This window comes from Ovis canadensis, chromosome 3 (assembly GCF_042477335.2).
Source record: "Ovis canadensis isolate MfBH-ARS-UI-01 breed Bighorn chromosome 3, ARS-UI_OviCan_v2, whole genome shotgun sequence".
NCBI classification, from domain to species: domain Eukaryota; kingdom Metazoa; phylum Chordata; class Mammalia; order Artiodactyla; family Bovidae; genus Ovis; species Ovis canadensis.
The window spans coordinates 81,030,443-81,042,989 of NC_091247.1; the positions used below are offsets into that span (position 1 = coordinate 81,030,443).

At 43.1% G+C, this 12,547-nt stretch overlaps 1 protein-coding gene across 3 annotated transcripts in view; it reads left to right on the top strand.

Annotated features, from left to right (window-relative positions):
* Positions 1-12,547, top strand: part of THADA (THADA armadillo repeat containing) — a 328,815-nt gene that overhangs the window by 217,169 nt on the left and 99,099 nt on the right. For all 3 annotated transcript variants that reach the window (XM_069583453.1, XM_069583452.1, XM_069583454.1), the window contains one exon: positions 10,677-10,792. In XM_069583453.1, coding sequence (XP_069439554.1) covers positions 10,677-10,792 — 116 coding nt within the window. The remainder of the gene's footprint in view (positions 1-10,676; positions 10,793-12,547) is intronic.

Consider the following 12,547-nt stretch of genomic DNA (forward strand, 5'->3'; position numbering starts at 1 on the left):
GTAACTCCCTGCCACATTTCACTCAGTTACTTTCATTTTTGTTATTAATTTGCAAGAGCTTTGTTCCTTAGGGGAATTAGCAAATATTTTACCCCTGGCTTACCTATACTTTTGAATATTCCTGGTAGTTTTCACTACACAAAATATTTCAGTTTTTATGTTATAAACACATCATTTTTCTGCTTATTTTTTTATTCATAGCTTTGTGTTCATTCTTAGACTGTTTTTGCCTGAAAATTGTAAAACATTTTCCTGTTTTCTTCTGCCATTTTTATGGTTTCTTTTTTCTTAACATTTGATTATTTTCTCCATGTTAAAATTATTTAGTACAAATATTTGGATACAGACCCAACTATATTATTTCTCAAAGAACTAGTTGGTTGTCTATCTTCAGTACAGTTCAGTCACTCAGTTGTGTCCAACTCTTTGCGACCCCATGAATCGCAGCACGCCAGGCCTCCCTGTCCATCACCAACTCCCAGAATTCACCCAAACTCATGTCCATCGAGTCGGTGATGCCATCCTGCCATCTCATCCTCTGTTGTCCCCTTCTCCTCCTGCCCCTAATCCCTCCCAGCATCAGAGTCTTTTCCAGTGAGTCAGCTCTTCATATGAAGTGGCCAAAGTACTGGAGTTTCAGCCTCAGCATCAGTCCTTCCAATGAACACCCAGGACTGATCTCCTTCAGAATGGACTGGTTGGATCTCCTTGCAGTCTAAGGGACTCTCAAGAGTCTTCTCCAACACCACAGTTCAAAAGCATCAATTCTTCAGTGCTCAGCTTTCTTCACAGTCCAACTTTCACATCCATACACGACCACTGGAAAAACCATAGCCTTGACTAGATGGACCTTTGTTGGCAAAGTAATGTCTCTGCTTTTGAATATGCTATCTAGGTTGGTCATAACTTTCCTTCCAAGGAATAAGCGTCTTTTAATTTCACGGCTGCAATCACCATCTGCACTGATTTTGGAGCCCAAAATAAAGTCCCACACTGTTTCCACTGTTTCCCCATCTATTTCCCATGAAGTGAGGGGACCAGATGCCATGATCTTCTTTTTCTGAATGTTGAGCTTTAAGCCAACTTTTTCACTCTCCTCCTTCACTTTCATCAAGAGGCTTTTGAGTTCCTCTTCACTTTCTGCCATAAGGGTGGTGTCATCTGCATATCTGAGGTTATTGATATTTCTCCCGGCAGTCTTGATTCCAGCTTGTACTTCATCCAGCCCAGCATTTCTAACGATGTACTCAGCATATAAGTTAAATAAGCAGGGTGACAATATACAGCCTTGATGTACTCCTTTTTCCTATCTGGAACCAGTCTGTTGTTCCATGTCTATCTTAAGTAAGTCAATCTTTTCATTACTGTTTGTGTCACTTTTATCATCTTCTTTTGGTTATATCTGGACCTTCTGTTCTCTATCTCTCTTACAACACTTACTGTTTTTTACCTTGAATTTTATTTATGTACATATCTTATTTCTTGCACAAGATCATAAGATCTTTTTATATTGATTTCATCTCTATGTCCTATAGCTGGGTTTTTTTCCTTTCCCTTCTCTCCCTCTGTAAATATTTTTTAATTTTTTTATAAAAAATTTAAATATACATGGATATAGACAGAATAATATAATGAATCCCTTATGCCCAACACTCAACTTCAGTTTTTTTTTTTCCTGGCCATGACACACAGCTTACAAGATCTTAGTTCCCTGACCAGGGATGAAACCAGGGCCACAGCAGTGAAAGTGCTGAGTCCTAACCACTGACAGGCAGGCTAAGTCGCTTCAGTTTTATCCATCTCTTTGTGACCTTGTGGACCGTAGCCTGCCAGACTCCTCTGTCCATGGGATTCTCCAGGCAAGAATACTGGAGTGGGTTGTCATGCCCTCCTCCACGGAATCTTTCTGAACCAGGGATCACACCCAAGTCTTCTATGTTACAGGCAGATTCTTTACTGTCTGAGCTACTAGGGAAGCCTGCTAACCACTGGACCACCAGGGAATTCCCTGTATTGTTTTCAATTAACTGTCTTGAGTAAACAAATTTTATTTTTCCTTAGTGAGGTTTACTGCATTAGAGTTACTTGTTGATCTCAGGAAACTCAATAGTTTGAGGATCCAGATATTAGAAAAAATAAGTTATCACATATAATAAAGCTGTCCCTAAATAATTTAAACTGGGATTTATTTTACAAAGAAATAATTTGTAATTTGAAAAATGTTGTATGTAGCTTTTCAGAAATATGTTTGTGTTCTAAAGCTAGAAACTCTTAAGTTAGAACAGATATTGTATCAGTGTTTTGTAAATTGTTAGTTCTTGCTAAGCAAGCCTTTCTCTATATGTTTGGTGAAAACTAACTCTAAACCTCATCCTAACCCAACTCCTTGGCATCCTTGACACTTCTTCTGGGTGATGGAACTTCTCACTGCAGGCCAGAGATGATCTAAGACAAATGTATACTCACTGCTTATTGTTTTGTTGTTTTAATTGCTAAGTCATGTCAGACTCTTTGCAACCCTGTGGACTGTAGCCCACCAGGCTCCTCTGTCCTTGGGATTTCCCAGGCAAGAATCCTGGAGTGTTCTTGTACTCTCTTATTAATACTGTGTGTTTCCTCCAACCCTATTGTGTGGGGAGAGTTTAGAGAGTTGACTCTTAACATTCTACCTGCTGCTGCAAATATAAGTTCTGCTCCTGCCACCCAGGCAAGGGGCCGGGGTAGTACTCTAGATGGATACATGCTCTGTTGATTGAGTCTCTTTCTGCCAGATAAAGCTGTATATCCCTGGAGTCCAGAGGCTACAAAGAACAAGATGCAGTCCTTTCCTTCAGTGAGCCATGCTCCAGGAAAGGGAAATTATGGATTGATAACCATGATGACAGGGTTTGAAAAGTTAAAAGAAGAAATCAAATGAAATGAGTCACTGGGCACTGTGTAGGAAAGTCTTAGGGTGGGGATAGGAGGTGGTGATAAAAGCTGAGCAAGGCTCTATGGAGGAGGTAGTATATAAGCTGAGTCTTACAGTATGAATGAATTTCATTAGGCAGAGCTGGAGAGGTTGTGGGGAGAAATGGAAGGAAGTTCCTAGATGGAAAAGCATTGTCAGGAATGGGAAATCATCACTCACAGCCACAGAATAGGTCATGAAGTGGAGGAAGTTGGAGGGGAAACTAGAAAGACAGGTTGAGCCTTCAGTGCCCAGAAGATTATTTTAGGACACTGGAAATCATTGAAGGATTTTGAATATGGGAGTGATGCGATCAGGGCTTGGCTTTTAAGAATCCTCTGCAGCCATGTGTAAAATGAATTTTGGAGACAGACCAGTCGTTAAGTTGTTTGCATCATCTAGGTGTAAGATCTTTTGGTTCCTGAACTGAAACAGTAGGAGTGTTACCAGAGGAGAAGGCATGCATTTGAGACACAAAGTGAATTTCTAGGTCCCCACAGACTTTGTTTTTGTACATTTTAATCCTTAGAGATATTCATGGCCTGCTTCCCAAGCCAGAGTCAGCTAGGAAGTAATGACGCTTTGTAATTAGCATCCTTTTCCTGGCAGCAACAACACAACACAGCCAAGTGTCACCTTTTGGGAATTCACCCAGACCTTTCTAAGGATCTGTCCTCGTCTGATAAACAGGTTGCGGTTTGGGGGAGAAACCACTTGAAATGCTTCCTGGACCTGCCCTCCAGCCTAAGGTTAGATCAGTAAGTAGCCGTGGGTGGCACATGCCCACTAAGCCTGTTCTGGATGACCAGCATCCTAGGGTCACATCTCCAGTCCACCCTCCAGGGCGGGTAACAAAGAAGAGTATGTGGAACTGTCTGTACAGATGACACAGGCAGGTACGTGTACCCAGCAAGCGCTGTGCTCTGCACTGTGGGAGTCAGAAGCCTGTGCTCTGGTTAAGAATAAGATTAATATGCCTAAAGCAGAAAATTAAGTCCTCAAACACATTGCAATGATTGGAAATGGCATAGAAGTTAGAGAACTCTTCTCTCTCTCACTTTCCCAACTTCACCTCCCCCTCCCAAACACACACATGCAAAAAAATAAACACAATCTGCCTTTTAAATAATTTTTGCTGTATCCGTTTCCCAGCAGTTCTATGATTAGGCATGTTTCTGTGAATTAGAAAGTTTAGATTCCTTCTTCAGCCACCCCCCTTCTCACCCCACCTCCTTTCAGTCTGACTTAAAGCCATAAAATACTTCTGCCTGCCTGCCTTTCGTTCTGTTTGTATGAATTAAGTCGACAGGATAAATATTCACATTCCCAGCTACAGGCTGAAACAATGTTTGCCTGTTCTGCCCAGTGAGTCGAAAAGAAAAGGGGGCCTGACATCACCCTATACTGTACATTCCCGGCATAGATCATTTATTTAAGTCCTTGAAAAAATACAGATGTTTTACCAGCCGAAATAAAATCCTGTGTAAACACTGAGCTTGGAAAAATGTGGCTCTGACTTTGCTGTGGGGGTTGGAGCAGCGTGGAGAGAAAGCCAGGAGGCAGAGTAGCAGATACAGAAATTCTATACTTGGTACTGAATGTGATAGGGGCAGAAGTGTTTGCCCCCAGTCTGTGTGCTGCCCAAGAAGACCAGGCTTTTGTTTTTAAGGAAATAAATACAGCTGCAAAGGGGGATAGATTTGTGGGTCTTCAGCAGGATTGTTCCTGATAAGGATACCTTCACCTCATTTATATCTGACCTCTGAAATGAACATCCCTTTTCTCTTCCAAGTTGTCCTTTTCCCCCGCCTGGCTAAACCTGGTCCTGTTATTGCTGAATCCTGCTGGTTTCTGGAACTCAGCTGCTGTTGATCTTATAAGGGGGGAAATTGCCTAGAAGCCATGCTTGGTGGAGAGGAAAAGCCATCTTAGCGTTGCATTCCCAAACAGCCATATATCATCTTGATCTTGTCTAACACAAGTCACTATTTTAGTCCAATAGCATAAACCAGACGTATTTCACTGGTGCAGCTCAAGTTCTTTCAGGGATCTGACTCATGACTCTCTTTAGGCCTGTGGCATTTATTCAAAGAGCATTCCATTTGCTCTGTGGAGTCACTTTTGAGATTCAAAGCTGCGAAAATGGACTCCATGCTTTACCAAGATGTTTGGGGGTGCCCCTCAGTCTCTCTGTGTTTAGCATGGGATGAGGGTGGGCAGAGGCTGACTGTTCTCCAGACTCATTTCAGATTCTCCCAGAGTTTCATTAACGCTTGCATCTCAGGGACAGGGAGTCTTAGGTCCCTCTAGCTGCTTCCTGACCACCCCCTCCTCAGAGCAGGTGTGACTGCCTCATTTCTGGGCAGTCCCAGGCCTGTGAGAGTCGGGGGTGGTGATGCTGGTTTGCACTTGGTCATTTTCTATATGCATTTGTCTCCTTCTGACAACTATCTTAAGTCAATAAAGCTTCCTCCTGTTTTTGTTTTTGGGGTTTTTTTGTTTTTTTTTGTGTGTGTGTATGCTGGAGACATCCGTAAGTCCACTCTAACCTTTCTCCAAGGGGTCTGCCATGGCTGGAGGTCACCAACTGTCTCGGTCTGTCCCAGTATGATTATTAATAGTGCTCTTTTTCACTCTCAGAAGAATTCCTGGTTTGCAAGATAAATTACCCTAACAAGCGTCACATGGATATTCCTGACCAAACTCGTTAACTCCCCATCCCTCATTCCCAGTCCTGCCACCTATTCTCATGATCCTGGTCTTGAAGCCTGGCCCTCCATCCCCAGCTGCCCTGGGGGAAGGTCGCTTTCCTGACCTTCAATGCCGGGTCTTCAGCAACTGCCAGGTCCTGCTTCTTCTGCCTCCAAAACGTCTCTCAGCTGCATCCTTCCCTCTGCGTTCTGCTGCTGCCATCATTTAGATCGGCATGAAGTAGGGGTGTCACAGAATTGTTGGATCTTCTCATTTTTCCAAAGAGTTTCAACATCAGGTTGATTTTGATGTGAAATCTCCCAGTTCACAAATGGCGATTTCAAAATACCTTGTAAGCCAAATAAAACATCTGCAGCCGCTTTTGGTCCACAGTCTGTTCTTGGTTTACAGGCTCTGGTTTCAAGCCCCACCACCTTTTGTCTAGAGTGGCAGCAGTCTCACTCACCTGACCCCTTCTGACCCAGCCTCCTCACTGTCCCTGGCTTTTCCTTTTCGAATTAGAGATCTGATCTCTGAAGCGGTCTTTGCTGTCTCCAGAACAGAGCACACATCCCTTGATGCTGCCTTTGAGATCCTTCCCTGTCTAACCTGACCCCTCTCTTCATCTGTGTCTCCCACCACCCTGCACACATCCTGGCTCACTCTTGTTACCTGCGACTATTTGCTGTCCCCTGAGCAGTCCCAATATTTTTCTTTTACTGAATGGGGTTTTTGTAGAACAGTTTTGGATTTTCAGAAAACATGAGTACAGATAGTTCCCATGTCATTCCTCTCTTCCCTACGCCCTCTCCCCAGTTTTCTCCTGTTATTAGTATTATGTATTAGAGTGGTGTGCTTATTACCATTAATGAACCCATATTGATACATCATTATTAACTAAATTAATTTAGTTAATAAAATTGTATTTATTTTTCATTTATTATTTTGCATTATAAAGTATATTTAGTATTTTATATGTATTTTAAATTAAATTAAAAATTAATAGTTTAAGTTAATGTTCACTTTTTTGTTGGCAATACCAATATTTTAATACTCTTTAACACTTTTTAATAACTCAGTTTCCTCTGCTTGTGTCTTCTTCCTCCCAATTCTGGCAAGATTCTTTTCAAGGCTGCATGTGGCTATCATTCTTCCTGCAAAGCCTTCTCTGTTTATTTTTAGAATGAGGGCTAGAAGGGAGGGAAGAGATGGAAAAAGAGAACTAGCGTTTTGGTCAGGTGCCTAGCATGTGCCAACTATTTATCTATATATATGTTCTTTGAAATCTTTCTGTAGTTCTACCAGATAGATGTTATTATACTCTTTATATTACAGATAATATTATACTCATTATATTATAGATAATATTATAGTCTTTACTGTGGGGTAAACAAGTGACCCAAAGCCCTACAGCTAGAAACTAGGTTTCCACCAAAGTCCACTTGGCTCCAAAGTCTCTTCTCCTCTCACCCCCTTCAACAGGGTTGCGTTCTGATCATTGATCTAGCCTCCCTGCTTTTCCCACTGGGTTAGCAGTCCACTAGGTTAGGAATCCATGGAGTAAGGGACGTGCACTATCCAGCTCTGTGACTCTGCTCATGACTTGGGCTTGGCACCACCAGCCGCTCACCAAACCCGTGGGTGTGTGTCCTAAAGGCAGAGGTAATAGAGGAAGAGGCAGCAAACATCAGCATCAGTTCAGCAAATGCTTGTTGAGCCCTGCTCTGCCCTGGATGTGGTGGAGGCTGGAGGGTCGTGTGGAAGAGCAGAATGATGACGAGGCCATTGTGCAGGTTATAAATCCCAACCAGGCAGAGTCTGGGAAACGACTGATATTTTTGTTTATCTACGACTGGAATGTAAGCTGCAGCAAAGCAGGGATTCTGTGTGTTCTCGGCTGCAGCCCCTAGGATAGCGCCTGGTAATAATAATTGTTTAATAAATATTTTTGGACTGAATGTTGTAATCCTGTTGCCACCTTGGGACACCTAAAGACACTGAACTTCTCAGGGTTCTCCTGTGGGTCCAGTTAGTCATCATCCTCAGGTCTGGCAGCTTGGGTTTCTCTGTGTTTGGTTTAATGCAGTTTCCTAATTATCCCAGGCCTGGGCTTGGCCACGCTGTTTGCCCAAAGTTCCTCTGGACCAGAACGTCAGAAAGGGAGTTGTGGGGAGAAGCTGCCTCACCCCTGCCATCCTTGCAGAGTCGATGGACAAGTGATCCTTCCTGGAGCTGCCTAGAACTCCCAGACCTGACCTTAGACCAGAGTTCCAGAAGTCTGGCCTCACTTCTGAACTTCATGCAAAGGATGGCCTCATTTTCCTTGAGAGAATTAAGCCAGCACTCTTTTTTTTGGCTATACCGCACATACTGTGGGATCTTAGTTCCCTGACCAGGGATTGAACCCTCAGCCCCTGCGTTGGAGGCATGGAATCTCAACCACTGGACCAGCAGGGAAGTCTCAAACCCAGCACTCTTCATGTGATAGGAGGGTAGTCATATATTCAAACATTTTCATTAATTATCTTTAAAGAAAACTTTTTCTCAAGCACAGTAACCTGTTTCAGACCTGTGCTCACAAGCCTCTTTTTCTCCTTCGCTGCCCTCTGTCTTCTCTCCCCCTCCTGCCCACCCCCATTTTCCTTGTCTCCTCTGACCCCGTCTTTCACATATATCGCTCTGTTTCTCCTGCATGTTTATTGCCACCAAGGTTCTTCTAAGTATACCTTCCCCCACCATTGGCCCCATGTAAACAGACCGCACTCCGTTCCTGGTGAATAACCAGGATCACAATTGTTGTCTGGTTTGTGCCCAAGGTGACAGAATTGATGGACTCATAGGCCCGTTTTCATAAACCAGAGCTACCAAGCGTTTCAAAAACAGCCTTGTTTTTGCCAAGTAAGGTGAGCAAATATAGGACGAAGTTTAAACATCCATCAGGAGTTATTTTTGAAGTGATTGCTTCTAAATGAGAGGCGTTTGAAAAATCTCACAGCTTTCTTTATAAGTAAATTCCAAAGTCATGTATTTTGCTGGTGTCTGCTGATTAATTACAGTCCTGTGACACCATGAAAAGCCGCGGTGGTTGGTTCTGTGCAGCTGTGGAGAAAAGTAAAGCAAGGCCCAGTGGCTTTGCCAACTCTCTCAGGATGGTGGGGATTCAGGCAGAGGGAGGTGATTTTTTTTCACTCTGGCAGTCACCACATAAGAACAGAAGCCCCAGCCAGAACCACTGCTCCAGACTTCACGACGGGCGGTATAGGTCCCTATGGGGGTGCGGTGAAGTAGTGATATTTGATCTGTTGCTTCTGAAATAACAGATCCATTATTAGAGAAAGCGTTTTCAGACTCCACTCTGGGACTTGTGTGCCTTCTCCTATTTAGGGAAAAAAAATTTTTTTTTTTTAATAGCAATTCCATACAATAAAATAATCAAAACTGACTCTCTAAACCAGAGGTGCTCGCACAGCATATATTTGTTGTTAGAAATTGCAGATCTTTGAGCCAGGAAAACCTGCCTGCTCAGACCCCATTTAGGGTCTGATGGCTCTGGATCTCTTATCTTGACCTTTTGCTTTTTCTCATTACTTCCTTTCCATACTTAACTCGCAAAGTTATGCCCTTCATTGACAGGAGAGAAAGAGAAGAAAAAGTGGAATCATGCTGTTTAGAAAGAATCATCTGCAGCCCCAGTAAAGGATACAACAGAGAGAGAAACACTCTGATTATTAAAATAGGCCTTCCAAGTTCTTGATGTGTTTATCTGTGCTTGCTTTGCTCCACCCTCCTCCTCCCCTTGATAAAGGAGCTGAAGGATTTCTCTGATATGTCTTTTCCCTTGATGCTAGCTAAGGTCAGTGGATCTCGTTTATGCCCTCATCCACTTTTGTTCTCTGCTGCAGGTTAGTACTTCTCACCGAGGCCTTGTTAGTGTCATCACTGGATAGACCCAAGGCACACATATGGACACAAACCAGTACACACACATGTGGCCTGTGCCATGGCCTTGCTGGAATTGTGGCCTTCGTTCTAAATATAGGCAGCTAGAGAGAGACAACAGGATTTGTCTTGCTCTGCTTAATTCTAATGTATAATGTCATGGAAGAGTAAGAAAGCAGGGTTCTGCACTGCTGCCTCAGCTCCTGACATCTTAGAAAAGATCTAAAAAATCTCAGTAGTTTACAAACATCACTATCCAGTATTTGCAAAGGCAGGCGTCATTACAGCCTGCTTCTTCAGCCAAGCCCATTCTGATAAGCCCCAAACCAGATTAGACTCACAGACAGTTGATTTTTTTCCTGTGTAGTCAGATTTTGACTTTAAAAATACTGTTTGAGGGCCTTCCCTGGTGGCTCAGGAGATAAGAACCTGCCTGCCAATGCAGGAGACACGGGTTCAATCCCTGATCTAGGAGGATCCGTGGAGCAACCAAGCCTGTGTGCCACAACTGTTGAGCCTGTGCTCTAGACACAGGGAGCACTGAGCCCAGGTACCCTAAAGCCTCTGCTCTGCAACAAGAGAAGCCACCGCAATGGGAAGCCCGTGCACTGGAACTAGAGAGGAGCCCCCACCCTCTGCAACTAGAGAAAAAGCCTGTGCAAGTAGCGAAGACCTAGCACAGCCAAAAATAAGTAAATGCAGAAATAAATTTTTTTAAGTACTTTTTTTTTTTTCATGAGACTGCTAAGATAAAGATGTTTGTATTTCTTTGCTAAAATAAATTTTTAGACTGTTTATAAGTAATAAACTCTTGCATCTAATGACTGGTCACAGAATAGTCATCTTTTTCTAGACTTGGTAAGGAACCCAGAGCACAGGTACAGATGAAAGACATAAGGTTTTTGCCACTTGCTGCGTCCTTCCAAAATCAACATGCTTTTCCTGCAAAGAGGCCAGAGCCACATTTTGCAGGTGCCTGTTTCCTTTGAGGGGAATATTTTGAGGAAACCTAAGAGGGAAGAACTGGACATTTAGGAAAAATATATTTTCACAGCAGGATATTGCTTTTTCTCTCTCTCTTTTTTTTTTGGTTCAGGTTTTTCATTTGTTACAAGCCTTCTCAGACGCCAAATACAGAATGAATACATACTTTCAGCAGGAACTGGCTGACGTCGCTGTTTGTACCAAAGCCAAGCTCTGGCTGGCCAAGAGGTATGTTAAAGCCCCACATGAGCACGGAGTTATCGGGGGTTAGGAATACACTGGAGAAATGCTGTTCCTGGTTGTGGGAGTTTTAAAAGTCACTGGCATGAGTTTTCTAAACTTATTGGAGTTATATATCTTTTTCAAACTTTGGGTTGTGGTAAAGAAAGAAAAATATTTTCTTGACAATTTTTCTAAAACTGCTGGGTGACGGGGCGGGCATGTACTATGGCTTTTTATCTGTCCACCAGTTTGGTTTTTTTGAATCTGCTATGTGCCCAGTCCTGTGTTAGATAACCTAGCAATGAAAGGCAGTAATTGACTGAATCGTAGTACAGACTACCGGACACCATGGCAACTCAGAGATGAGAGACTGGTATAAAACTTAAGCAGGCACAGAGGGGCCCAGAGGGGCTGAATAAGAAAAAGATACAAGTTGCCATTTTAGGTATGTAGTGGAGGAGCTTGAATAAGCCAGGCAAAGGAGGCTAGATAACATTTTTTTTTTTCATCCTTGCCATCATTAGTTTATTCTGAAACTTAAGGCATTTTCTGTGTGAAAGATGGAGTAAGAAGAATTTCTCAACTTTCTCGAATATACAGGAAGGCCTCTGTGTAACACAGTGTTCGATATCTGTGTCTTAGAACCTGACATTGGTTGGACAGTGTTACTGCGAGAACTTGCCACCCCCGTGTGCATCCTCTGTGATTCCAGGAGAAAGGAGTCCAGCAGAGGCCCGCAGCCTACCACATTCCACGCTGTAGTATGTTGCCTTTGATTAATGACTAGTATCTTGGTTGTCTAACATAGCAGCCTCTTTTTTATTCTTCAAAAAATGTGCTTTTCTTCACTTTCCTTGGGCTCCCCACCTTATGTGGTAAGGCAAACAATGGCTAATGTGAGACCCACAAATCAGTGGAATTCAGCAAAGTCTCATTGAGCGTAGACTACACGATAACCTCTGTGTTAGGAGCTGTAGTGATGCAAAGATATAGGAGGAACTAGCCTTGGCATCAAAGGGCCCCATCCAGGAAGTAAGAAAGATGTGTAAATAAATTACTTTCATTGAATATGGAAAGTGTGGTAACAGAAGTATATAGTAGGTACAGGAGTAGCCTGGGGGGTGGGTGGGCAGGATGCCTTCAAGAGTTAAGAATTTTACCAAGTGGTCACGACAGATGAGGGATATTCCAAGCTCAGGGAATGTCATAGGCAAAGACATAGCAATGTGGAATGCCTTGATAAGTGTGGAGAACTACACAGAAGTTAGCTCTTCTGAAACCTAAAGTATAAGGGATGTTGCAGAAAATGGGACTGAGGAAATGCATGGAAGCCACACAGTGAAGGGTCCTAAAGGAGACCTTTAGGTGAAAGGGACCCAGGGACTTTCCTGGTGGTCCAGTGGCTAAGACTCCACACTCCCAATGCAGGGGACCCAGGTTCTATCCCTGGCCAGGGGACTAGATCCCACATGCCACAGTGGAGGTCAGAGACCCCAAGTGCGACAACTAAGCCCCAGTGCAGCCAACTACATGGATAATATATTTTAAAAGGAAAGAAAGAAAGGGATCTGATGAAGGATTTCTCAATGAGTGGAGATGTGAGGCTCTATGTTTTCTAAGCAACTGTAGCTTTGACCAGGATTATTGATGGGAAATTCTCTAGTATCTGAAATGCCAATAAAGGGAGCCTCTCAGTTTTAGTCCAGTTTTTGTTTCCTCTCCAAAAACTGCTCCCTTAAGCCTAGTATCATTTGCCTCTGT